Source organism: Hemiscyllium ocellatum, chromosome 5 (assembly GCF_020745735.1).
Source record: "Hemiscyllium ocellatum isolate sHemOce1 chromosome 5, sHemOce1.pat.X.cur, whole genome shotgun sequence".
In the NCBI taxonomy this organism is placed as follows: Eukaryota; Metazoa; Chordata; class Chondrichthyes; order Orectolobiformes; family Hemiscylliidae; genus Hemiscyllium; species Hemiscyllium ocellatum.
In genome coordinates, this window is record NC_083405.1 from 39,536,607 (window position 1) to 39,562,574 (window position 25,968).

Here is a 25,968-nt window from a genome sequence, read left to right on the forward strand (position 1 = left end):
TTTGATCTTTTTGCAACACTGGACCAATGGCTTTGCATAGTCAAAGCAAGTGAATATGTATTCTAGTGCCACCTCCTACCAGGTAAACTCACCACCATTCATACTCAAGACCGTCACGCACCCATCAACAATCCCAGGAAACAAGGTTCAGAAGTAACATTTGTTTGCAACAGCTGTCTGTCTCTGTATCTCTGTCTCTGTTTCTGTCTGTCTCACACACTTAGCACTCCTGGAAACCTCACATCTCAGCAGTTACTTATGTCCAGCCATTCAAAGATGATGTGTTCATTACTCAAATATATTCCAACACACAAACAATCTTCCCTTTTTGTCAAGTCCTGTGGCACCTAATGATGGAGCAACAGATAATCAAAAGGTGGTAGGCACATTTTTGGAGGCGATGGTGCTGCAAATAGGGTTGTGTTGAATAAAGTAGTTGTAGCTGAGAACATCAAGGATGACGATATCTTACTCTGGTGAATACATCAAACTCCACTTTGCCATCATCTAATAATCTGGCATGAAGTACAAACCACTGATGGTGTGACCATGGACCTTTTGTTTTCCACTTTTCTCCTTTCTTAAACTTAAATGCAGAAGTGAAGTTTTCAAACTCAAGAGCTGCTACATGGCCAGCAAATGCAGGCTTGCAATGAGGGACATGAGCAAGAACACCAACTTGAAGATGGAGCACCACCATTTGATTCAATCCTTGTAACCACCGACTTGCCCATTAGAGGGATTGAGGAAGTGGGGGATTGGCATGTGATAAGTCATTGGGCACAAGTGTTCTGTAGCTATCACAAAGAGAAAAGATGGCACATGTGCTGACTCCCAGATCATTGAGGCTGCTGACCAGGTCCTTTGCGCAAATTTAGGTGTGAACTTTAGTGCTGCATCAGGAGAAGGTTAAAGGTCATACACATTGGAATGTTGGCTGTATTGCCACCGATTCTTATGTCACTGCCCAGGAACAATGAGGGGTCTGGTCCCAGCTTGGCACATTTTCTGAAGATGGCTCCATGAGCAGCCCTGAGCTTCAATGTCCCGCAAGTCCATTTACCTTTTTCTCATTCACAGGATATGGACATCCCCTTCCATGCCAGCATTTAATTCCCATCCCTAATTGCCCAGAAGGCAGTTAATCAAATTGCAGTGGGTTTGCAATCACATGTAAGCCAGACCAGGTAAGCACAGCAGTTTCCTTCCCAAAAGGATGCTGGTAAACCAGATCGGTTTTCCTGACAGCTGTCAATGGATTCATGATGATCATGAGACTCTTAATTCCAGATGTTTACTGAATTCAAATTCTACCATCTGCCAAAGGAGGATTTGAACCTGGATCCCCAGAAGGGCCTCTGGATGAATAGTCCAGTGGTTAATACCAGTAGACCATTAAAAGTCCTCCTATTCAAAGTCACTGAGGTAACACTGCAAAGAGTGCCAGGACTTAGACACCTCCTCGATGGTCACTGGTGAATTGTTCAGTTTTGTAGCGGTGCTGGAAGTGCTGTTGGATAAAGTTGTTCGGGAATATTTCTCCTTTGGTGTTTTTAGTGTCCGGGTTCTGCGAAGGTGGATATTGTGCTGCTCTGTGCAGGAGGGCGGGAAGCTTTGGAACACGGCTGGTCTTGGAATGATTTCAGAATTTCCAGAGTCCGGTTAACTACTGCTCAGGATAATTTTCCTGGAGTGATATTATCTTGATGCTGCCACCACTTCCTCCACTTGAAGCTAAAAGACTGGTGGTGAGGGCTGCACACTTCTGAAAATAAGTTTGTGTTGAGCACAGCAGACCCTTTTGAAGAGACTCAAGCAAGTGTTGTAGGGTTCCACCTGAGTGAGACTGAGGAGCCATGGTTTTAGAACACCTATGGTTTTCTCCCAAGATCTTCCTGGCCACAGAGCCAACGTAGATCCATTGTGTTTGAGTGGCAGAGGAGTCATGGTCTCTGTGATGTTTGTGACCTTCATCTCAAAGTAGCCACTTTCTGGGTGATTCAAAAATGGCAGTAACAAATGATAAAAGTTGCTGCCAGGATGATAGGTACCAAATTATAGGATTGTATACCAACCAGTTTGAGGTTATTACCATTTGCTGCAATCTTTCCCTCTTATGATATGGCACTTGAAAGCCATGTGCACAGCATTGCTGGTTCTCAGTATTGCAGGAAGATTTGCTACCTTGGTAAAGCCACAAACCATTTCACCTGCTTCTCTCTGAAAGAAAGCAATGAAATCCTATCTCCTTGTGTCCAGGGTCTAAGTTCCCTCCCAATGAGGTGATGCATGATGAACTGAACTGTTGGTAATGCTGCCACTTCCTGCCTGATGGTCTAGAGATGTTGAGATTGAGGGCCAAGGTGATCTTTTTGCCATTGGCAATGCCACCTTCAGTCTGTTCAGAGTGTAAAGTTTGAATATGGTAGTACATGTAAGTGACCCCGTCCTTGTTGAAGCATAACTGCTGCAGACACTTCTAGCTTCAATAGATGTAGCAGTGCTGCCTGAAGATCCTTGATGTGTCAAGGTTTCTGTTAAAACCCCTCTTCCTCCTCTCTCTGTGTGCACAGATTTCACCCTCTGACATCAGTTTCTAAATACCTCCCCATGATGCAGTCCATGCAACATCCATTGCCCTCCTAAGCATAGCAAACTCTGTTCTTGTAGACCTTCAAGCTCCTTGGCAAAGTGCTGCGACACTTCATTTTCACTGTACCTCCACAAACACTGTACTTCCTAAATCTCCAGCAGATAAAAGGAAATGAAAAGTTTTATTGCTTACTTAAGGGTCTCAATTTGCAGTGGTTTGGAAGGTTCTTCATGGGCCTTCAGATAATTTAGGGATAGTTGGTAGGTTCATTGTAAAGGCACTCTGTGCCAAGTCCCTTGATATGCGCTAAGGCCCCTCTGAAAGCTGATCCACTGCATTTGCTGGTGGGCCCCCAGTCACATGCCATCATGCAATATGATTGGGCAGTGGGTGTGTGTCATACTGGCAGCAGCTGCCAACTCGCCTGTAAACCTGCTGTTATTATTCAGTACAGCTACTAGTCTCCGGCCAGTAATTCTTGGAGAGTGGGAGAAGACCTGCTTCTGGCCCATGTGGAAGATGATGCGGCAGATCTCCCGGGAAATAAAACAGAACTTTTGCTTGCTCTCTAACCGGTAACTCCCACATAAGAGATAGGTGTGCAACACTCAAGTGCATGGAATTGAGAGTAATGTACTGACATAGGTAGAGAACTGGTTAGCAGACACGAAACCGAGTATGAATGAATGGGTCCTTGGAATGGCAGCCGTTGACTAGTGGGGTATCACTGACTAGAGGTCAGTGCTTGGGCTCTAGCTCTTCGCACATTAAGAAATTAAATGAAGGAACAAAATGTAATATCTTCAGTTTTGTAGATGATACAAAGTTGGATGGGAGAGTGAACTATGAGGAGGATGCAGGGATGTTTGTGTGATTTAGTCAAATTGAGGTGAGTGGGCAAATGTATGGCAGATTAATTGTGATGTGAATAAATATGACATTATGCAGTTTGAAGCAAAAATGGGAAGGCAGGTTATTATCTGAATGGTGGAAGATTGGGGTCGGAGTGGTGCAATGTGAGACCTGGATGTCCTTGTACACCAGTGACTGAAAGTAGGCATTCAGGTGCAGCAGATGGTGAAGAAAACAAACCGTATGTTGGCCTTCATAGTGAGAGGATTCAAGTACAGGAACAGGGATGTTGTTGGAATTGTGCAGGGCTTTTGTGAGACCACATATATAGAGTATTTTGTGGAGTTTTGGTCTCCCTATCTGAGACAAGATTGCAGCAAATGTTTGCCAGTCTGATTTCGGGGATGGCAGGACAGATGTACGAAGAGACATTGGATTGATTATTGCTATATTCCCTGGAGTTTAGGAGAATGAGGGGGGAGCTCAGAGACCCACAAATCTAAAAAGATTAGACAGGAAAACATAAGAATATTCACAATGACCAGGGGTCACAGTCAATGGATATGGGACAGGCCGTTTAGAATTGAGATGAGGAGAAATCTCTTCACCCAGAGAGCCATAAGCCTCTGGAATTCTCTGCGACAGAAAATGGTTGAGACTAAACACAAAGGAGTTGGACATAGTTAAAGGGTTCAAAGTGTGTGGCATAGGAACATAATAATTTCTGTCCATAGATTTCTGGAAGTTTTGAACATCCTTGATAGACCTGCTTCTACCCAAATGGTCATACAGGGCATTTTTAGTGATATTGTTGCTTATCTTGGCTATTAGTGAAGTCAAGCCAGTCGGCTGTAGGCACCTGTGCCTCGCAAATCAAGCCCTAATTACTGCTGCCAGAAAAGATGCAGAAAACAAATTGGTCAGGCTATGTTTCTTATGCATACGTTTGAGAATTTTTATGAATGGACAAGATACTTGCATTCTAGAACATTTCTGTTTTCAGAAATGGTTTCCTTTTGTGCACTTATGTCCTGATTTAAAGAAATAATTTTAAGTATGGCACCCACTTACTCAATCCCACTGTATTGCTGTTGCAAATTGTCATTTAGTATTTTCTTTGGGAGCTGAGGGAGACCTCTGTTACATATCAAATGGTAACAGTCATAGCCATTGCCAGGCTGTTAGCTGCAGTTGGTGCATGGCATGGTAATGCTGAAAGTTATAAAATGAACGTATGTTTCATATTAAAAAGTATCAAGTGCACTATTGCTGATAGGACATCTGAACATTGTGAAGCTATTCTCTGTTTCTTTTAGAAAATTGAAGAAAAATTAAAACAGCATCAGGAAACGGAATTAAAATTAGCAGATGAACTAAAGCATGCTGTTGAAACAAAAATCAAAAGCTTGACAAACAAGGTTGAAAAACTCCGACAGGTTAGGTAAGTGTTTTTGGCTCTGTCATGTAAAGTTTTGATGTAATTTTAATCATGACTGCATTGAGACCATCTTATTCAACATTGAATTGACAATGTCAAACATCCATGACTGAACAGTTAATTAAAATTTTAATGTGGACATTGGCTCGCAAAATTTGCTGAACACAATTAGAATTTATGGAGTATCCAGTTTGAAATTGGAGATAAAGAATTAAGTTAATTTTTGTCATGTAAGATTAACCACAAGCCCCAGCTAAAAAGCTGTGTTGTGAACACAAACGTGACATACAATGGACTTTATAGGGAAGAAGGAATGTAAATCAGGAGCTGTTTTTTCTATATTGTTGAAATTTTCTGACCAGAGCAGGAAATTTGTTGAAGCAGTGTCAACGTTAGTTATGTTCAGATAGAGAATGTTAAGATGCCCTGGGCCGTGGAGGACCAAACAGAAGTTCTGTACTCTCCTTTCCCCTACCTTCCACAGAGATGATAGAACAAATTATTTTACAAATAATAATTAAATACCAGAAAGACATTGAAGTTGCAGCACTGAAACAGGCCAGTTGTTCCAACCAGCTAATGGTGGTGGTAACCTTTTTACGTGATTAAGCAGTTCATCATGTTACCACCGTGCTTCAAGATTCCTTTTTATCTTTTTGTTTATCTGTCTATCTGTCTGTCTATCCACCCCTCATAATATGGTCTGTTTTAATGCCTTTAAATAAACTCAGTTTTGAAATCAGTCTTCTTCTAGTATGAGGATCTATAATTACAATCTGTGCTGTAACTTCTCTTTTTTATGTCATACTGTGTGCAACCCAAAGCTTGGTACAGTACTCATTACCACCTGATGATGAAACCTAAAAGTCTGTTGATCATCTTTAAAGACCCCCTCAATCTGAGTTGCTTTCTTTAGCATGCTATGAACCTCTGTTCTTTAATTCCACTGTCCTTCCATGCCACTGAGTTACCTTTCATTCCGAATGTGCTTGCAGCTGTTTTTAATCAAAGTGCATCATGTCATATTAATTTGTGTTGAATTATGTCTATTTGAGTTATAAATGTCCCCTGTCTAAATAGTTCAGTTAATGTGAAGATGCTAATTCCCTTAAGTCTTCACTGTTAACCTCCCCTCATTGTACCACACTGAGCTATTGATCAATACATGATCAAATTGTTTTTCACTTTGACTCAATAGCACTTACTTGTAGAGCATTTCAGGACACAAAGCATGTTTGAAGAGTTAATGCTGTAGTCATGTCGGGAATTTATTTTTAATTTATGCTTTCACAAGATATGGGCATTTATTGCCTCTCTCTAATTCTTCTTTGTTCATTTGTGGGATGTGGGCACCACCAGCATTTATTGCCCATCCCTAATTGCCATTGAGAGGGTGGTGGTGAGCTGCCATCTTGACCCCTGCAGTTCATTTGCTCTGGGTTGACCCACAATGCCATTAGGGAGGGGAATTCCATTACATTTGAACTGAGGTGAAAACACATTGCAGTTGGTCTGAAGTCAGACAGGGTAAGGATAGAAGGTTTCCTTCCCGAAAAGGCCTTGATCCAGATTTTCCAAGGTGTGACAATCCATGCAAACCCTTGAGGAATTTAAAAATGTAGCGACGGCAAGCTGTTTGTGCAACCACTTCAATCCTGGTTTGTTCTCACACTGACAAAAGTTAAAGGCGGGTAATGTTCAATATAAAGGAAGGTATAAGATTTTATGGTTGAAATCCCTTGGTTCTCTTTGAGTGTAAGATTTTAGCTTGAGGCAGTTGTTCATTAACTGGTTTTTTTGCAGTCAGTTGTAGCAGATGTTGCAGTCAATGAAATTTCTTGGTTCCTTGAGTTTTCTCTAGCTTTTTCTGTGGGAACTGGGTGCCATCTATTTCAGAGAGAACTAACTTCTCTTCAATTATTTACCAAAATGCCTTTGGAATCTCCTTTGAAAAGTTGGTTCCAGTCTGTGTTTCTGAGTTGTTCCTTGGCTGTCACAGGTTGATCTACCCAATGTGTCGATGTACTGCGCTTTTTGCATTTGCTAGTGGCTTCCTCTAGAGGAAGTGATAGGTTTGAATGGGTGAAACCCTGGTATTGGTCAGCAATGGGGCTATTCCACTTTTTTTACAGCAATATTCTGATGGTCCATTATCTGTTCCCTGTCGTGCTCTCTTACATAGACAGGTGGAAAGGTGGGGGGATTGGTTCAGGATCTGGGAAGGTGTATTTGAGGGTTTGTCAGATAAGTACAGGGTCTGTTTAACAGTTACTCTAAAGGTAGACCAAGTATTCAGTAGTATCTCATTCTTCCAGTCTGACTACTTTACTTGGTCGGAATCATGTGCAAGTTCTGATTTAATGGAGACTTTCAGAGGGTTCCAGGTTTAGAGAAATTGTGGAGCAGAACATTCAAACTCCGGAGAATGTGGGGATTCCACCAAGACCCCATGCATGCTTCCATATCCGCTGGAGTAACGATTATCCAACCGGCAGAAAACTCTGGCCTTTTGGTGAACCAACTAGATATTTATAACAAAGGATGATTGATTGATTGTTTCATGGTCACCATTACTGAGACTAATTTTAAATTCCACCAGCGATGGGGGTGGGATTTGAACCCATGTATCCACAGCATTAGCCCGGGCCTCTGAATTACTAGTCCAATGATGATGCCACTATGCCACCATCATGAGACCGGCAAATTGTGAATAACAAGGTCCTGTAAATAGCAATTAAATAAATAGCCAGATATTGTACCGTTGTGATGTGGTTGAGCAATAATTGATGAGGACATCTCTCTTGGTCGTCTTTGAATAGGACCAGAGGGTCTGTTTACAATCTCTCTGAACGGCACATGAAGCTTCGTTTTAATGTTTTATCTGAGACACCACTTCCAACATTCCCGTATCGAAATGTAGTATCAGCCTTGATTAGGGACTGAATTCTTTGGAATGGGACTTGAACCCCACAACGTTAGATTTCAGAGACTAGACTGTATCACTGAAGTAAAGCTGATATCTAAGTGGGAAAACAAAATGAAGATCACTGGGAATATTCAAGTTGGTACTTCCTGTTTAACATCTAGATTTCTTATCTAGTTATGTGTTAAGTAACAGTAATTTCCATAAGAAACACACTGGGATATAAAGAGCTAAGTATATTAAACTCCTTGTAAACATAATACAATGCCTATTCTTTCAAAAGGTAAGCTATCAGTTTAGTACTTTAGATGTAGTATTTTAAAGATAAATATAATTCTGACTAACATCACTGGTTATATGCCTGCGATAAAATTTGCTTGGGTGTCTCCTGCGTTCAAAGAGCTATGAGTTGTAAATAATGGGAATGGACTTCCTGAGAGGATGATAGAAACTGAGTCAGCTGTAGCTGTCCACAGGGAAATGGCTTAAGTGCTGGATGGTGATCACAATGCAGAGATACGGTGAAAGGGCAGGAGAATAACCACCTGAACTAGAGCCACCATAGACTCTGGACCAAATGGCCATCTCTCAGGCCTTAGCCATTTTATAATTCTAATCATTTATTGAGTCCAACTTGTATAGGACTAAACATTAGCACCATTGTAGATTCCAAAATACTTACTTGCAAGCTTGAACTTACGCTTTGACTAAACCTCTGATACCATTCCAGCTCTTCTCTCTCATGTCTGAGACCAAGATGGATAACATTCGAGGCAGCTAGGGCACGGCCTCCCTTGCCCTAGCTGCTGTAATGCAACTTAGTTTTTATTGATTCGCTCTTTCGTTATCTCCTTTACTTATGCATACTAAGTTTCTGCTGACACCAATGGTACTGTGATAAATGCTGACAGCTTGTGCTCATCTCCTTTTACTTAAAGACTAAGTATGCACATATGTATATGTGATAATGGGCCAAATTTTAAATTTGTTTAAATTGTTTTAAAATTTTCTTTCTCCTCTTTACTTAAATATGTTTTTGTGTGTGTTAGGTTTTCAACACTATTGAAGTTTAATTCAGAGATTTTACAACTACTGCGCATGCTCTAGCATTTTATATCCCATTGTGTTTCTTAGTCGGCAGATGCATATTTAATTCAAGTTAAATATAATGTCTGGATTACATTATGTATTTTCAAAATTTGTGAAAATAGAAAGCATGTCCTTTCTGTTTCTTGAAAATATTTAGAATTCTTGTCCTGATTTTGAAATCCTTCATGATTTCACCTGTCCTTGTTTCTGTAATCTCTCCAGCTCTCTAACCCTCTGAGCTCTAATTCTGGCCTTATGCATCTTTTTCTAACTTTAATTATGTACACCGTTGTTGACTGTTCCTTAAACTGCCTTGGCCCTAAAATCTGGAATTCACTCCTCTAATCCCTCTACCTTTCCTCCTTTCAGGCAACCCTTAAGATTTATCTCGTTCATAGAGTTGTACAACACAGAAACAGACCCTTCAGTCCAACTTGTCCATGCTGACCAGAAGGCCTAAATTAATCTAGTCCCATTTGCTGCATTTGACATTTATCCCTCCAAACCCTTCTTATACTCATCCAGCTGTCTTTTTAAATGTTGTAATTGTAGCAGCCTCCTCCATATCCTCTGGCAGTTCATTCCATACAAGCACCATCTGAAAAAGTTGACCCGTAAGTCCCTTTTAAACCCCCCCCCCCCCCCCAATTTAAACCTATGTCATCTAGTTTTAGAATTCCCTACCCTGGGATAAAGACTTTTAACTATTCATCCTATCCATGCCCCTCATGATTTTGTTACCTCTGTAAGGTCACTTCTCAGCCTCCAATGCTTCAAGCTTTCAGTCACCTGTTTTAATTTCTTCTTGTCAAGCTCAAATTCTGTTTGATTGTGTTCCAATGAAGTACCTTAGGATAACTTAGTCACCTAATGGCTCTGTATATTTATATAAACTTCATCTGAAGTTACTGGAAAACCTCACAATCTAGTTGAGCTGAATTAAAGGTCTAATATTTGATCTTTGGTCACCACTGTTAAATTTAACAGGTAAATATTTTTGAGTACAAGGTATTAAATGGCAGTACTTGAAGAATATGGTGCTGGAAAAACACAGCAGGCCAGGCAGCATCCGAGGAACAGGAGAATGACTTCGGGCATAAGGCCTTTTTCAGAAATGCGCATTCCTGAAGAAGAACTAATGCCCGAAACATCGATTCTCCTGCTCCTCGGATGCTGCCTGTCCTGCTGTGTTTTTCCAGCACCATATTTTTCAACTCTGGTCTCCAGCATCTGCAGTCCTCACTTTCTCCTATTAAATGGCAGTAGACAAATTGGAAAAGTTAAATGTGTGCAGCTTTCAGAGCTGAAAAATTTTAAGATTACAAGTTTTCAGGAACTACCTGTTGGACTTAATTCATGCATTAGGTTTTTAATTGAATTTTCATCAGTGTAAAATGTTAAATGCAAATTTCTTCATCCTATTTAAAGGAAATCTAACACAATATTCAAGTTGGTTCCAAAAATGTAACTTTTTAGCACTGTTTTTGTGGACACCTTTTAGATGTGAGTTCAATGAGAATCATTTTGGAGATGATCTATCTGAAGCAGTGAAAGTAATTACTGAGCCATGTCTATGCATGTTGCACTCAATGAAAACATTAGAAGATACTTGGAATGAATATAACTGTGCTCAAGAAACACTTCAAGTATGTAACTCGATGGTAAGTTGGCCTGATTTCTGGGATGTTTTATTATGGTAACTATGTTATTTGCATATATATGTTTGGAGCAAGTGTGCATGATTTAATAACGTGCAGCAGTTGGTTTTTTTGCATTATAACATATATTCTGAGTTAGTTGGTTATAAAGACATAATAAAGTTGCATATAAAATAAAGCTGTTCTTTAGTGTGAATGACCCAAGCAGCAAAATGGCAGTCATTTGACCCTTGGACCTGATTAATGTGCATTCATTCTTTGTGATGTAATTTTAGGTGGAGAAAGCAGTCTGCTTTCCAGACCCACAACAATGTGACTGCCCTGAGGGCAGTTAAGAGTCAGTTAGGGCTGGGCAACAAATGCAGGTCTACTCAGAGGTACCCACATCTTGTGAGTGAATAAAGAAAAACATTGGTCACATTACTGTTCATGCAAGATTGTCTGTCTGTGTTTTGTAACCAGCAATCCGGTGTCTCTCTGAACTTTGGATAGTTTTATGGATGTTCTTGAAGCAGAGGAATGATCATCTTGGTAGTCTTTGAGGAAATAAATGGTGGACTGAATTTAACGATCATGATGCTGGCGCCATCCAGTGTCTGGTAAGCGGCAGTAATCCCTCTGCAGCCATTTCCTGGAGAGTGACCTCTGATCAGACAGTTAACTGCCTGTTGTCAGGGTTTCTGTGCATGTTATAAGCAAGGGTCCCATATTCAAGAGCTGTCAGCTGGTCACAGGGCCGGCAGCTTTTCATTCCCAGCAGTTACGAGGAGTAGCAGCTACTGTCTGGACTGGAACAGACCCCTGAGCCAACCATTGCAGTGGAAGCATTAGGCAAGCAGGTTAGTTGGATACGTTTTAGAGGGATATTGAATAAGTTCTGAGGTTCAGAGAACTTATTGTTTTTCTGCTGTTGAAATAGTAGAGGTGGGAAGAAATCCTCAAGACCCTCAATGACCTCTGGTAAAAAGGCTGTTCTCAAACTTCCCTGCTCTGATTTGATCAGGGGGAGCTGGGTAGGTGATACACATTTTGCCCTCTGCTTTCTCCCCTCAGCCCCATCCCTAATCTCTGACCAGTGGCTCGTGCTGATCAATAGACCTGCCAGCCACTGATTAGCCAGCAGACTTTAGCCCCAGACTCCATGTTCCCAGGGAATTGCTCCCTCTTGGCCCATCAAATAGAGTAAGAGCAAGAGCAAAAAGTGTCAATGCAGCATGCTGACTGGCTCTCCTGTGATTATCATAACCCAGAAATTCATGTGCATGTGCACCAGGTGCAAAGGAACCTGAAAACTTCATTTGCTTACTATGTCACCTCCATTTGTTCAACTTGCACATCTACTTTAACAAGTGCATGGTCTTCAATGCAGAATCCTTAAGTCTCAAACAGATGCAATGAAGACCATGCACGAATTTTATCTATGACTCAGAAGCATAGCTCCACTTAATTACTACACTTGTTCATCAAATTAACTAAAAATTGTATTTTTTGATTGTGATTGGATTGCTCATTTGCCATCCTGTTGCAATTTGTGATGCAAATTCTGAATATAAAATCTGATGATCATGGTGGCCCCACAGTTTGGATCAGTGCGGTTCATTTTTTTAAAAATTCAGGATGGAAGATTAGACTTTTTGGCTTTCTGTGAACCATTCTTACTTGGTTTTGATAAATGAGGCCCTGTTTTCACTTGTACACAGTACATGTTTTCCAAATCAAAGGGGATACTGAATTGACTGTTTTGTGCACGAACTAGATGGGGAGAGAGAGGCAACTGTTATCATCTTTAGGAGCTTTATTATCCAACACCAAAATACCTGTAAGCTATGTGCAAGTAACACAACTCAAGTATTGCATCCAAACCTACAGACATTCTCCCTTTAATTTCCTTTGCCTCTGTCTCTCATCCCTCGTGCTCGGCTCCTGGTTCATGTACCTCGGGGCATCTATATCAGTCTTTAACCCAAAATGACAAGTCTGTGCAATTGATGTTGCACTAAGTCATAGTCCTCTATCCTGTGATGTTTTACACATTCTGAACCAAGTCCATTTGCTTCAGTTAATTGTACAGACCTCATTTATCAACGTGGCTCTAACTCTGAGAACAGCTACTTTCAGTGAAATTGATTTCTCTGAAATACTTGAAATTTATGTTAAAACTGAGGTTTGGCATTTTCTGACTTTTTATCTTGACAAGAAAATGTGCAAATTGAAACACTGCATTGTATGTATGCACCACTGTGCATTTCTTGCTGAAATAATCTTGCTGACCAATTCTGTGTGATGTTCCAAACCAGTTTATATTGCAGATTCTTGTTCTAATATGCGAATAGCTGGTTCTATTGAACAAGGAAGCAACAGTATGTTTATTATTTTCAGGTCTGGGAACAACCCTGTATGACAGTTGCTGCAAATCTTTAGCTGACTCTCTTCCTGAAATGGAATTTGTAGAAGCAGTTTTGTTGCAATTTTGGTAACTGTCACATGTATGGAAATAAGTACTTGGCAGAGATGTATCTGGCCTATACACCTTTTAAATGCTGTGGGATCCCAGTGGTTCTGCTGCTGTTTTATCGCATCTACTATTTGTTTAACACCATCTACTTTCCAATATGTAAAGTTATTTTGTGGTTTTAGTAGTTTTGAGTAGATCAGCTTTAAGAAATACCCTGTATCCAGGACAGAACCTAACTGGCCTTTCATGTTTCAAAGGGCATGCTGTACATGCAACACTAACCCTTCGGCCAATTTAACCTTCGATTTCACTGGTCAGTGAGGCTTATTTCCCTTCTGTATGAGAATGAAATTTTAGCAATTCCTTTTTGGAGTAGGGACACCTCATCAATTACATTCCAGCTTGTGGACTCTTTTGAATAAAATTCAGAACTGACTGATGATAGATCTATTGATGAATCATCAGCATACAGTGTCTATTGTAATTACTGAGCATTTTAATTTTCCAGCATTTACCTTTTTAAAGCGATTTATAGGTATATCATACCTACCATGTAATCTCATCCCCTAGATTATTAATAGCTGATTTGTATCCATAAATTCATTTGATTTGAGCATACAAGTTGCCTGTCATAGGTTAATAAATGGGCTTTCTGCAATGTATTTGCATTTCTCCACTCACAACATATTCTCCATTCTTTGCAAAAGGTTTTGTTTGGAAACTGTAAATGCAAGCTGTGTTGGTGTATCCAAATAATTCTTTTGTTTGATCAACCTCCACTTCAATCTAGTGGTATTAAACATTGCTTTCTCTTCAATTTCACCCATCATCCTAACTCCCATTACAAGACTTCATGATTTTCACAAGCAAGCATTTAAATTCCTTAGCAGCCACTTTAATTGGTGTTTTATTTTTGTAAATAGCATTTTCTTTTTGTTGGGATGCAAGAAGCAAACAGATTCTTAAGGTAGAAATTTAAGAAATGTAAGACTTGTGAAGATTGAGACTGATCTGGATGTCGTTTCAACTCCACATTCCTGTCTGCCTCCTGGAATCTTTTGATCTCTTGTCAATGAACTTATTCAAGGCCAAGTTTAGATTTTTCATTGACCAAGCCTCCATTGCTGTTTCAGGAATAGAATTCCAGAGAGAGTTCGTGAATATGAAAACTGTATTATATATAACATTTGCTACAAATGTTTAGAGATGTTTTGTTGTCTTACTTCTTTATCTGTATTTTTTCCCCAAATAGTTTTAACTGCATTTGGTCTATTACTAAATCTCCTAATAATGGGATAGTTAATATTGTTGTAAGTAATCTGTGTGTATTATTTAGAACATATTTTGATTATAATTCTCAGGATGATGTGCACATCCTAATTGACAAGCGTAATGAAGTACGCAGCTCTCTTTATGCTGCAGCAGACGAGTTCATCTCTGAAGTAGAAAAGTTGCCCATCGAGGATCGTGTGAATGTTCTAAAGGTTAGAATGTTTCTCAGCTGATTGGATGCATACGATTCTGTAGTATTAATAATGAGTACCAATTTACCACTTCAGTAGTTGCTGAGAAGCTAATTTAACAGTTACTGAAAGTGGTAGTTATTGCAAAAGCCATTCCTCGGTATTTGGTTTATTAACATTTGATGAGAAAACATACACAGTAGATATGTGCTGCAAGGACACTTCGATTTAAATAATATAAAATAGCTGCAGTGCTTGCATTTTGTACTAAGTGACCTATTGTACTCTTACTTACTCAGTCTCCTCTTCCCATATTGTTTACCCAGCAAATAAATGGAATAAGATAACCCCCAAATTGCCCCATTATTACTGCTAAACTGGTACTAGTTTAGATTGCCTCGAGAAGAGCTGATCAAATTTCTCCATCTTCGTAATGGGAATTTGCTGGCCCCACTAGTGAAAGTTTAATATACAGGGACTAGGGGATGAACTCCAATTTCATTTTTTTTTATTCAGCACCAGTTTGCAGTACCATTGTAGTAGCTGTCCTTTCATTCTTCAAAGATCTTGGCTTGTCTCTGTGGGAAAAGACTGCTAACTTCCAGATAAAATCTGTTCGTAATAAGATTCTGTGAGAGAAGCAGGATCTATATTGCCAATGCTTGGGGGTTGAGGAGGAAGAGGGGGGGGAGGTAGTTTGGCAGATGATGCAATAACAGAGCTACTTAATTCCAGCTACCTATAGATTTGTATGCTTTGTTTTGAAGGGTTGATGAAATTGTAAAGATAATTATTGATAATGCAAAAATGTGCATGCCAATTTTTATGCATTATTTCTCATGTAGAGTGAAATCTGCACAAAGCAGACACTGACAGTCACAAATTAATTTCATGATAATAGCCATCAATTGCTGCTCAAAAGAACAGAAATTCTCAAATTATGAAGTAAAGAGAGCAAAAAATGAGGTCTGCAGATGCTGGAGATCACAGCTGCAAATGTGTTGCTGGTCAAAGCACAGCAGGTTAGGCAGCATCTCAGGAATAGAGAATTCGACGTTTCGAGCATAAGCCCTTCATCAGGAATAAGAGAGAGAGAGCCAAGCAGGCTGAGATAAAAGGTAGGGAGGAGGGACTAGGGGGAGGGGCGATGGAGGTGGGATAGGTGGAAGGAGGTCAAGGTGAGGGTGATAGGCCGGAGTGGGGTGGGGGCGGAGAGGTCAGGAAGAGGATTGCAGGTTAGGAGGGCGGTGCTGAGTTGAGGGAACCGACTGAGACAAGGTGGGGGGAGGGGAAATGAGGAAGCTGGAGAAATCTGAATTCATACCTTGTGGTTGGAGGGGTTCCCAGGCGGAAGATGAGGCGCTCCTCCTCCAGCCGTCGTGTAGTTGTGTTCTGCCGGTGGAGGAGTCCAAGGACCTGCATGTCCTCGGTGGAGTGGGAGGGGGAGTTAAAGTGTTGAGCCACGGGGTGATTGGGTTGGTTGGTTCGGGCGGCCCAGAGGTGTTTTCTGAAGCGTCCCGCAAGTAGGCGGCCTGTCTCACCAATATAGAGGAGGCCACATCGGGTGCAGCGGATGCAATAGATGATGTGTGTGGAGGTACAGGTGAACTTGTGGCGGATATGGAAGGATCCCTTGGGGCCTTGGAGGGAAGTGAGTGTGGAGGTGTGGGTGCAAGTTTTACATTTCCTGCGGTTGCAGGGGAAGGTGCTGGGGGTGGAGGTTGGGTTGGTGGGGGGTGTGGATCTGACAAGGGAGTCACGAAGGGAGTGGTCCTTGCGGAACGCTGATAGGGGAGGGGAGGGAAATATATCCTTGGTGGTGGGGTCCGTTTGGAGGTGGCGGAAATGGCGGCGGATGATACGTTGTATGCGCAGGTTGGTGGGGTGGTAGGTGGAACCAGTGGGGTTCTGTCTTGGTGGCAGTTGGAGGAGCGGGGCTCAAGGGCGGAGGAGCGGGAAGTGGAGGAGATGCGGTGGAGGGCATCGTCGATCACGTCTGGGGGGAATCTGCGGTCCTTGAAGAAGGAGGCCATCTGGGCTGTGCGGTGTTGGAATTGGTCCTCCTGGGAGCAGATGCGGCGGAGACGAAGGAATTGGGAATATGGGATGGCGTTTTTACAGGGGGCAGGGTGGGAGGAGGTGTAGTCCAGGTAGCTGTGGGAGTCAGTCGGTTTATAATAGATGTCTGTGTTGAGTCGGTCGCCCGAGATAGAAATGGAAAGGTCTAGGAAGGGGAGGGAGGAGTCTGAGACAGTCCAGGTGAATTTCAGGTCGGGATGGAAGGTGTTAGTAAAGTTGATGAACTGTTCAACCTCCTCGTGGGAGCACGAGGCAGCGCCGATACAGTCATCGATGTAGCGGAGGAAAAGGTGGAGGGTGGTGCCAGTGTAGTTGCGGAAGATGGACTGTTCCACATATCCTACGAAGAGGCAGGCATAGCTGCGGCCCATGCGGGTGCCCATGGCAACTCCTTTAGTTTGGAGGAAGTGGGAGGATTGAAAAGAGAAGTTATTCAGGGTGAGGACCAGTTCAGTCAGTCGAAGGAGGGTGTCAGTGGAAGGGTACTGGTTGGTGCGGCGGGAAAGGAAGAAGCGGAGGGCTTTGAGTCCTTCGTGATGGGGGATGGAGGTGTACAGGGACTGGATGTCCATAGTGAAAATAAGGCGTTGGGGACCGGGGAAGCGAAAATCCTGGAGGAGGTGGAGGGCGTGGGTGGTGTCCCGAACGTAGGTGGGGAGTTCTTGGACTAAAGGGGACAGGACCGTGTCGAGGTATTGGGAGATGAGTTCGGTGGGGCAGGAGCAGGCTGAGACAATGGGTCGGCCGGGGCAGGCAGGTTTGTGGATTTTGGGCAGGAGGTAGAAACGGGCGGTGCGGGTTGTGGGACTATGAGGTTGGAGGCGGTGGATGGGAGATCCCCTGAGGTGATGAGGTCCTGGATGGTCTGGGAGATGATGGTTTGGTGGTGGGAGGTGGGGTCGTGGTCAAGGGGGCGATAAGAGGAGGCGTCCGCGAGCTGGCGTTTGGCTTCTACAGGTCAGTGCGCCAAACTACCACCGCGCCTCCCTTGTCTGTGGGTTTGATGGTGAGGTTGGGATTGGAGCGGCCAAACTACCACCGCGCCTCCCTTGTCTGCGGGTTTGATGGTGAGGTTGGGATTGGAGCGGCCAAACTACCACCGCGCCTCCCTTGTCTGCGGGTTTGATGGTGAGGTTGGGATTGGAGCCAAACGGACCCCACCACCAAGGATATATTTCCCTCCCCTCCCCTATCAGCGTTCCGCAAGGACCACTCCCTTCGTGACTCCCTTGTCAGATCCACACCCCCCACCAACCCAACCTCCACCCCCAGCACCTTCCCCTGCAACCGCAGGAAATGTAAAACTTGCACCCACACCTCCACACTCACTTCCCTCCAAGGCCCCAAGGGATCCTTCCATATCCGCCACAAGTTCACCTGTACCTCCACACACATCATCTATTGCATCCGCTGCACCCGATGTGGCCTCCTCTATATTGGTGAGACAGGCCGCCTACTTGCGGGACGCTTCAGAAAACACCTCTGGGCCGCCCGAACCAACCAACCCAATCACCCCGTGGCTCAACACTTTAACTCCCCCTCCCACTCCACCGAGGACATGCAGGTCCTTGGACTCCTCCACCGGCAGAACACAACTACACGACGGCTGGAGGAGGAGCGCCTCATCTTCCGCCTGGGAACCCTCCAACCACAAGGTATGAATTCAGATTTCTCCAGTTTCCTCATTTCCCCTCCCCCCACCTTGTCTCAGTCGGTTCCCTCAACTCAGCACCGCCCTCCTAACCTGCAATCCTCTTCCTGACCTCTCCGCCCCCACCCCACTCCGGCCTATCACCCTCACCTTGACCTCCTTCCACCTATCCCACCTCCATCGCCCCCCTCCCTAGTCCCTCCTCCCTACCTTTTATCTCAGCCTGCTTGGCTCTCTCTCTCTTATTCCTGATGAAGGGCTTATGCTCGAAACGTCGAATTCTCTATTCCTGAGATGCTGCCTAACCTGCTGTGCTTTGACCAGCAACACATTTGCAGAAGTAAAGAGAGCACCAATTTCCCATTTAAAAGATAGGGCATGTAGGTTAACGGCATCTGTGTACAGACTCCTTATACAGCAAGCGGACCCCATGCCAGTAAAATCTCTGGTTGTGGATAGAGTTGCACAGCTTTATCCCAGAACCTAGAAATAGAGGGGATTGAAGGCCTTCTCTGCCCAGGGCTGAAAACATCCTCATTTCACAAGTCAAGAAGTGCTGGTGAGATGGTGATGGGACAAGGTGCTGGGAATCAGGGCCCAGAAGCAACATCCCTCCTTCTCATTTTTTCTTCTGAGAGAAATTCTGAGCTCTCTGCTTGGTACGATTAAACCAGAGTACAGGTTATTGAGCAGCCGTGAAGCTTAGAGAATGCTGTGTGGAAATCACAGTGAGAAGGATTGAGGCGGGGGAAGGAATTCTGGAATGGGAGTTGAGACAGCAACGGAGATGGAAACTGGAGTTTAAAAGGACTGAGGGCATTATTTTCGCTTTTCTCTCTCTGGTGCTTCACCTGTTTATATGTGGCCTCTTGACCCTTGGAATATCTCACACAATGACTGCACAAGTGTTCTCATCTCCATGAGATCCAGTCTTTCTCACGAATATCTAATAACGTTTCTTGACGTCTTGAGATAATTTGTGATGTCTGATGTCTTACCAGAGCATCACATGATCAAATCTCCAGGAATGCCAGCCAGCAATGGCGGCACGGTGGCACAGTGGTTAGCACTGCTGCCTCACAGCGCCAGGGACCTGGGTTCAATTCCCGCCTCAGGCGACTGACTGTGTGGAGTTTGCACGTTCTTCCCGTGTCTGCGTGGGTTTCCTCCGGGTGCTCCGGTTTCCTCCCACAGTCCAAAGATGTGCGGGTCAGGTGAATTGGCCATGCTAAATTGCCCGTAGTGTTAGGTAAGGGGTATATGTAAGGGTATGGGTGGGTTTCGCTTCGGCGGGTCGGTGTGGACTTGTTGGGCCGAAGGGCCTGTTTCCACACTGTAAGTAATCTAATCTAATCTAATCACAGTTGGCAGCCATAAATCATCACAGTTTGAGGGACTGATAGATCGTAATAGATCCCTATTCAAATTCCCAGCACTTCCAACTATAGGAAGCTCTCACACATGAAGGAAGAGTGCCCTGGCCGGGACTCTGTAGGATGTTGCCCTCACCTTCCCACTGACTTTGACTGTGATATGGAAGGCACTCTGATCCTGTAGCAGCTGCCTTGTCTTGTGAAGGCTGCCAGTGTTGCAGGTCATGTGATCAGCATATTCCTCCTCTGAAGTAAGATGACGTTCAGTGGCCATGAATTGGCAATTGTATCAAACTGAAATGGAACTGAGATGAAATCCTGCTTGTATTGTCCTGGAATTAGGGATGAGGGCAAACGCAGGAATGCTGGTATATATTAAGCCAATTCAGATAAGCCAAATATTCCAGGTTTCCTAACATGCAATGACCATTTTGGTGGGGGTGGGGGGGGAAAGACTCCAACAAATAAAGGAAATCTGGTACAAGCCCTTCAAGTGTCCTGAATATAGTTTTAATTGTGTGAATTTACATTAGATTAGATTGTTGTGGCCCAACAAGTCCACACTGATCCTCCGAAGAATAACCCACCCAGACCCATTTCCATCTGACTACCGTACGTAACCTATGGGCAATTTAGAATGGCCAATTCACCTGACCTGCACATATTTGGACTGGGGGAAGAAACTGGAGCACCTGGAGGAAACCCACGCAGACACGGGGAGAATGTGCAAACTCCACACAGACAGTCGTCCAAGGCTGGAATCAAACCTGGGACTCTGGTGCAGTGAGGCAGCAGTGCTAACCACTGTGCCACCATGCCGCCCCAAATGAGTTATTCTGTTTAACTCTGTACAGATTCCCAATAGTATGTTCATTTATGCTTCCTATCAAAGCAAACTTTGCGCTCTGTTATCACCAATTTTAAGAATTGTGATCAAAATATACAACATAAAACAACATACACTGTATGCTGGGTAGATAGTCAGCTCTACAACAGAAACATTCAATGTTTGAGTGAAATGATATTGAATATTTTACCCAAAAGTTTTAATTATTTTCTCTCCAAAATGTTCACTAAACATGTGAACTTTATATATAGTATCAAATTCATTTTTAGAACATGTGAGTTAGATTTATCCATGTCACTTGACTCGAAAATTGAGTAACATGTAAAAGCAAAGCTGATCTAATATCTGCCATTTGACATGATTGCTGAAAGATCACATTACCCCAGAGTTTAAAATTCCATTTTGAGTTCATTCTCAGTCGGATTTGAAATAAATAAACATTTTTTTCAGATGCTTATTGTCAGAAACTTCATGAATGCTGATCTCTCTTGCAAATCAAAATAAAGCTGCATGTTCAAAATCATAATGTCATAACTTGCATATTTCTTTAGTCTTTAGCTGCTTCACTGGATGCTGCTTATGGCCCTTATGAAGTAGAGCACAACTCGAACGAAATGTTTGATCAGTTTTTTGAGTGGAGAGATAATAAACTACAGGAGTTCAACAATATTAAGCATAGAACAGACAGTTCACTCCAGCTGTTGTCTGAGTGGTTCAGTAAAACTATGAAGGTAAATCTCTGGTTAACCTTTTTGTATCTTTATAATCATGCTAAAGTTAAAGTACAACTTTGTAAGTAATGCAATTCTGTGGGAACTACGATGGATTGTACTGCAGATTGTCAGAATGAATCTGGAGCTCTTCATGTTTTATTTTCAGTTTCAACCAGACTTTGGAAAGGATAATTGGCTTTGGAGGGATAGCAGTGTAGATTTAGCATGAGGATACCTGGTCTCCAGGGGTTAATATTATAGGGAGAGATCACACAATTATAATTATGTTCCCTGACATTTAAACTGAAGGGGTGATTTTATTCATGTTTTCAGGATCTTAAAGGGAATACATAAGTAGGTGAAAACAATTCTGTTGAGATTAGCACTAGAGACATAGTCTAAAGTTTAGTGAATTCGATGAAGTTAGGAAACATCTATACAGGGTAGTGAAGTTTGGGTCTCTGCTCTAAAAATAATCACTGATGCAAGATTGGTTGTTAATTTTGAGTCTGTTTAACAAAAGTATTAAGGGATATGGGAGAAGGCAGTGTGGAGTTAGATCATGGATCCACCATGATTTCATTAAATGATAGAACAGACATGAGCAAAATGGCCTACCCTTGTCCCAGTGTTGTGATTGTGGGCGGATGTTCATGACAAGTTTACTTTGCAGAGAGGAAGAGAAGTTCAATTACTGTATCAGTCAAATCTATTGAGACATTGATGGAATCCTTGGAATAAAATCGTGGAAAGCATATATCGTGGAAATTTCATATATGAGGAGGAAGACATCATTGTCTTTTTGGAGACCATTCTAAAGCAAGAATTCATGTAGCTGAGATGCTCATCTCTCTATATAGTGGAGTCTGAATAGAACTGTTTTTTTTTCTCTCAAGGCTGAATTTAATTTTAACTTCTATTTGCATACTATTGAGTACTCCCACCTGTTTGTGGTACTGCAGCAACCTCCCCACGTCAGGAGGAAATTGATGACTTGGGTTTACAACTAGGCAAGATTTTTCTGTCAGCTTGTGATTTTTCAACCAGTTGAGTCTGTATTTCTCGTCACTTTCCACAAGAGCTCGTGCATGAAATGAATCATTGATTGATTGATTGATTTAAGCTACATGTGATAGGACCTCCAGCAGGTTTGGAAGTGATGGAGGGCTACGAGCAAGGGAGCTGAACAGTTCTGCACTAAATTACAACAGAGAGGAACTTGCTGGTCAAAGACTGACTTTGTTGTTGAGAGGGCTGTTGGGAAGGGAGAGGTATCAGAAAAGGAATTCCTTCCCTATGTATTCCATAAAGTCATTCCTTGTATATGATGTAAATATCTTTCATTTCCCTTCCAGTTTTAATGACCTGATGCCAGTTGAATAAGTTATCCTTTGTTTAATGACCTTTGAGCCATTTTTGTATACAAATCTGATATCTCATTTCTGGCATCGTCAGTAGGATTCTATAGTACAGACATCAAGTCGTGGTAGACCAGCTTGAAAGGCACCTGGCCAAAATGGAGCGGATAGTGTTCGAGTTGAAACTGGCCATTGACAGCGTCTGATGCTACTCTGGAGTCTGATTAGATTCCTTACAGTGTGGAAACGGGCCCTTCGGCCCAACAAGTCCACACCGACCCGCTGAAATGCCACCCACCCATACGCCACCCCTACATTTACCCCTTACCTAACACTACGGGCAATTTAGCATGGCCAATTCACCTGACCCGCACATCTTTGGACTGTGGGAGGAAACCGGAGCACCCGGAGGAAACCTGTGCAGACACGGGGAGAATGTGCAAACTCCACACAGTCAGTCGCCTGAGACGGGAATTGAACCCGGTTCTCTGGCGCTGTGAGGCAGGAGTGCTAACCACTGTGCCGCCCACCAGGCCGAGTCATTCGGGATTAAAGTTTTGGCAGATGGAGTCAGGTCTTAAGCCCAGGCAGAGATTTCCCATGTGCTTTCCCTTAAAACTGTAGAGGAAGGAGATGGTACACTAGGTTGGAAAAGCTATCTCTTGATGAGTAAGAAGATGAGAAGCATCTTGATGATCTGGCAATTGAAGACCAGGTTGAGGGTGTATAGGTGATTATAGTATCCAGGTCCCTTGATGGAAGTACGGAGGTGCTTTATGGATGGGGCATCTGTACAGAAATGTCTATTGGAAAATACTGGGAAGAGGTACAATTTAGTTGTACAAAGCAGTCCAAACCAAATCTTTGAGGCACTGACAAAAGTCTTTGCGAACAGCAGTAACCTGACACCGTTACAGCAGGGGTTTTATGCTGGAATCAATCTGAAGGGGAGGATCTGATTTTTGTGTCCCTGGAGCTGATGAAGCTTTCAATTATGTCTTCCTCCTGGACCCTTCTTGTCGATTCACTCCAGGGACGGTGCTGAAGGACTACCAAGCAGAAGCAATAAGGGATGGGAATGACCCAATAGACTTGAGGTAGCTTAAACGTGACAATCCTCAATTGCCTTTCTTTGAAGCATGGGATCACATTATCTTGATAATGTGGAAAGATTGGACTCAAGACCAGGAAAGAAGCTACCATCTAGTGACTATTGGCACAGATTGGCATATAGGGCTCAGGCTGATGAGGCAGGTTGCATATGTTGCTACATAGCCAACACGGACTCAGTGCTTGCTGCCCTGTCTCCATTGTAAGCCTCATGTCTGTTCCTGCTGGAAAGGATGCTCCAAAGATGTATTGGCATTGTGACCAGGTGGGACACATTAAACAAAACTGCCCTCAATAGCCATGTCCTCAGGCACAGAAACCTCTATCTAGTGCAATGGCCTTGCCTTCTTACCAAGAGCCAGGCCAGTGAGGGGGCGAGGTGGGGTGGTGGGGGTAAGACCAAAATGAGCAACTTGGAAAACCAGGATAGTGACTGCTCTGAGCAGCATATGCCAAGGTTAGCAGACCAAGCACAGAAGTCTTTGACCTTGCTGCATGTGCCAAAGGTATTTCAAGCTACGTGGAGCCTTTTGAATAGCAGGGAATTGGGCTGTTTTGTTTTGTATTACCTACCCGCTCCATCACTGTTCTTGAAAGCTCTTGCTGGCTGCCTTCAGCTGATTAATATCAAGTTTTACAGAACATTATGTGTGACATATAGCAGAGCTCCCACTTCTTATAACTCTAAGAGCCACCATCATCCATGTGGGCAGAGCGGGCAGCGACAAAAGTGTTTACTTCAACTAAGAATACCAGTTGGTATCCTTAAAACTGCCGCTGTAATTGAGAGTGGACTGACTGGAGCAGACGTCATGAACTCCATTTCAAAGATGGACATTGTTGAGTTGGAGGAGACCCAGAGGAGGCAGCTTGTTTCTATTCTCTCCAAGTATGGTGCAACTTTTCAGTAAAGGTGGTGATGACATTGGGTGTTGTGACATGGCAAACCATGGAAATATGACCTAAAGCTGACTGTCCAGTCAAGATTTCATACCAGTGGATCTCACCCCATCACTGGGAGGAAGACTGAGACATGGAGGGAGATGTCCAGCCCATGTGTGCTTCGTGTAGTTATTGTGAGGAAGAATGATGGAAATCTGAAGACTTCTACTGATTTATGGGCATCCAATGCTAAAACTTAAGATGTTTACCCTCCACTTAGGATTGAGGAAGCATTGGGACCTCTGAACGGTAGAAATTATTTCTGCAGTCTTGATTTTGGTGGATGGTTATAACCAACTACCCATCACTGAATGAGATATTGAAGGACAGTAATCTAAACTGGCATGGGAGAGGGACTTCACGAATACACAAGAATGTTGTTTGGGCTCTGTTAGCCCCTGCCACTTTCCTTCAGGTGATGGATAAAGCTTTTGGCGACATTTATTTCCAGTTCTTCCTGATGTAGCTGGCCAATACATTTGTCTTCGGTGTGACCGTTTGAGGAGGGCCTTGCAAGAATAGGCACTGCCTGAGCTAATGTCTCACAGTTTAACTTGATGGTGTTCACATCTAATTGAATGATCGGCCAGTCTCTATGGAAGAGAAGTAGGCAATTCAGCCCAATATTGCATTCAAATGAAAACTCCCACAAATTCACTTTTCCAGCCTTGTCTTCCACAGTCCTCCTCAGATATGCTGCAATTTCACTTATTCCTTTTTTTTGTTTATGCACTCCTCTCGATCCAATCTTTACAGTTACTACTATTGCATGGCGTTGCCTTATTGCCCTCCTTAGACCTGCGCCAGTCACCCTCTTACCAATTCAGTTTTGTTGACTCTTTTATGTGATGCTTTGTCAAATGCTTTCTTAAAATCCACTTAGAAAGCATCCATTGTTTCCCTTCATCAACCTTCTCTGTAATTTCATCAAAAAATTCAATTAGGTTAGTCAAGCGTGATCTGCTGTTTACAATTCAATACTGACTCCTTAATTAACTCAAACCTCTCCAAATTTCTGTTGTTTTTTTTGTTTACTCCTAAATGTAATTTTTTGAAACCACCTCTGTTGTTAAACTGACTGGTCTTTAGTTAGGAATGTCTTTGTACCCTTTTAGAAATAAGGGAGTCCCATTTGCCACTCTTCTATCATCTACAAGCTGCCCCACAGCTACAGAAGTTGGCATCCATTAGCTGGATGATTCTACGGATGCCATTATCAGATCCCTGGATGGTGCTGGACATGAGGAAAGTCAGAACTGTTTGTTGTGTTGATAGTCACCTGACCCTGTTGGGAAGAGATCTCTTACCAAGAATCTAAAACCGGGCATGTATGCCTGAACCTCGAGTGATGCTGATGTTCAGTGATGTTTTAAAGCCCCAGCTTAGCCCCGCCTATTGACCCTATCACTGTCTGTGTGCTGGAA

The 25,968-nt window shown here is 42.9% G+C and overlaps 1 protein-coding gene across 1 annotated transcript in view; it reads left to right on the forward strand.

The window, feature by feature from the left end:
* The window catches only part of LOC132815931 (serine/threonine-protein kinase 31-like), a 79,798-nt gene that overhangs the window by 25,369 nt on the left and 28,461 nt on the right, over positions 1-25,968 (forward strand). The window contains 4 exon segments of the mRNA XM_060825302.1: positions 4,762-4,922; positions 10,397-10,556; positions 14,370-14,492; positions 20,973-21,152. Coding sequence (XP_060681285.1) covers positions 4,762-4,922; positions 10,397-10,556; positions 14,370-14,492; positions 20,973-21,152 — 624 coding nt within the window.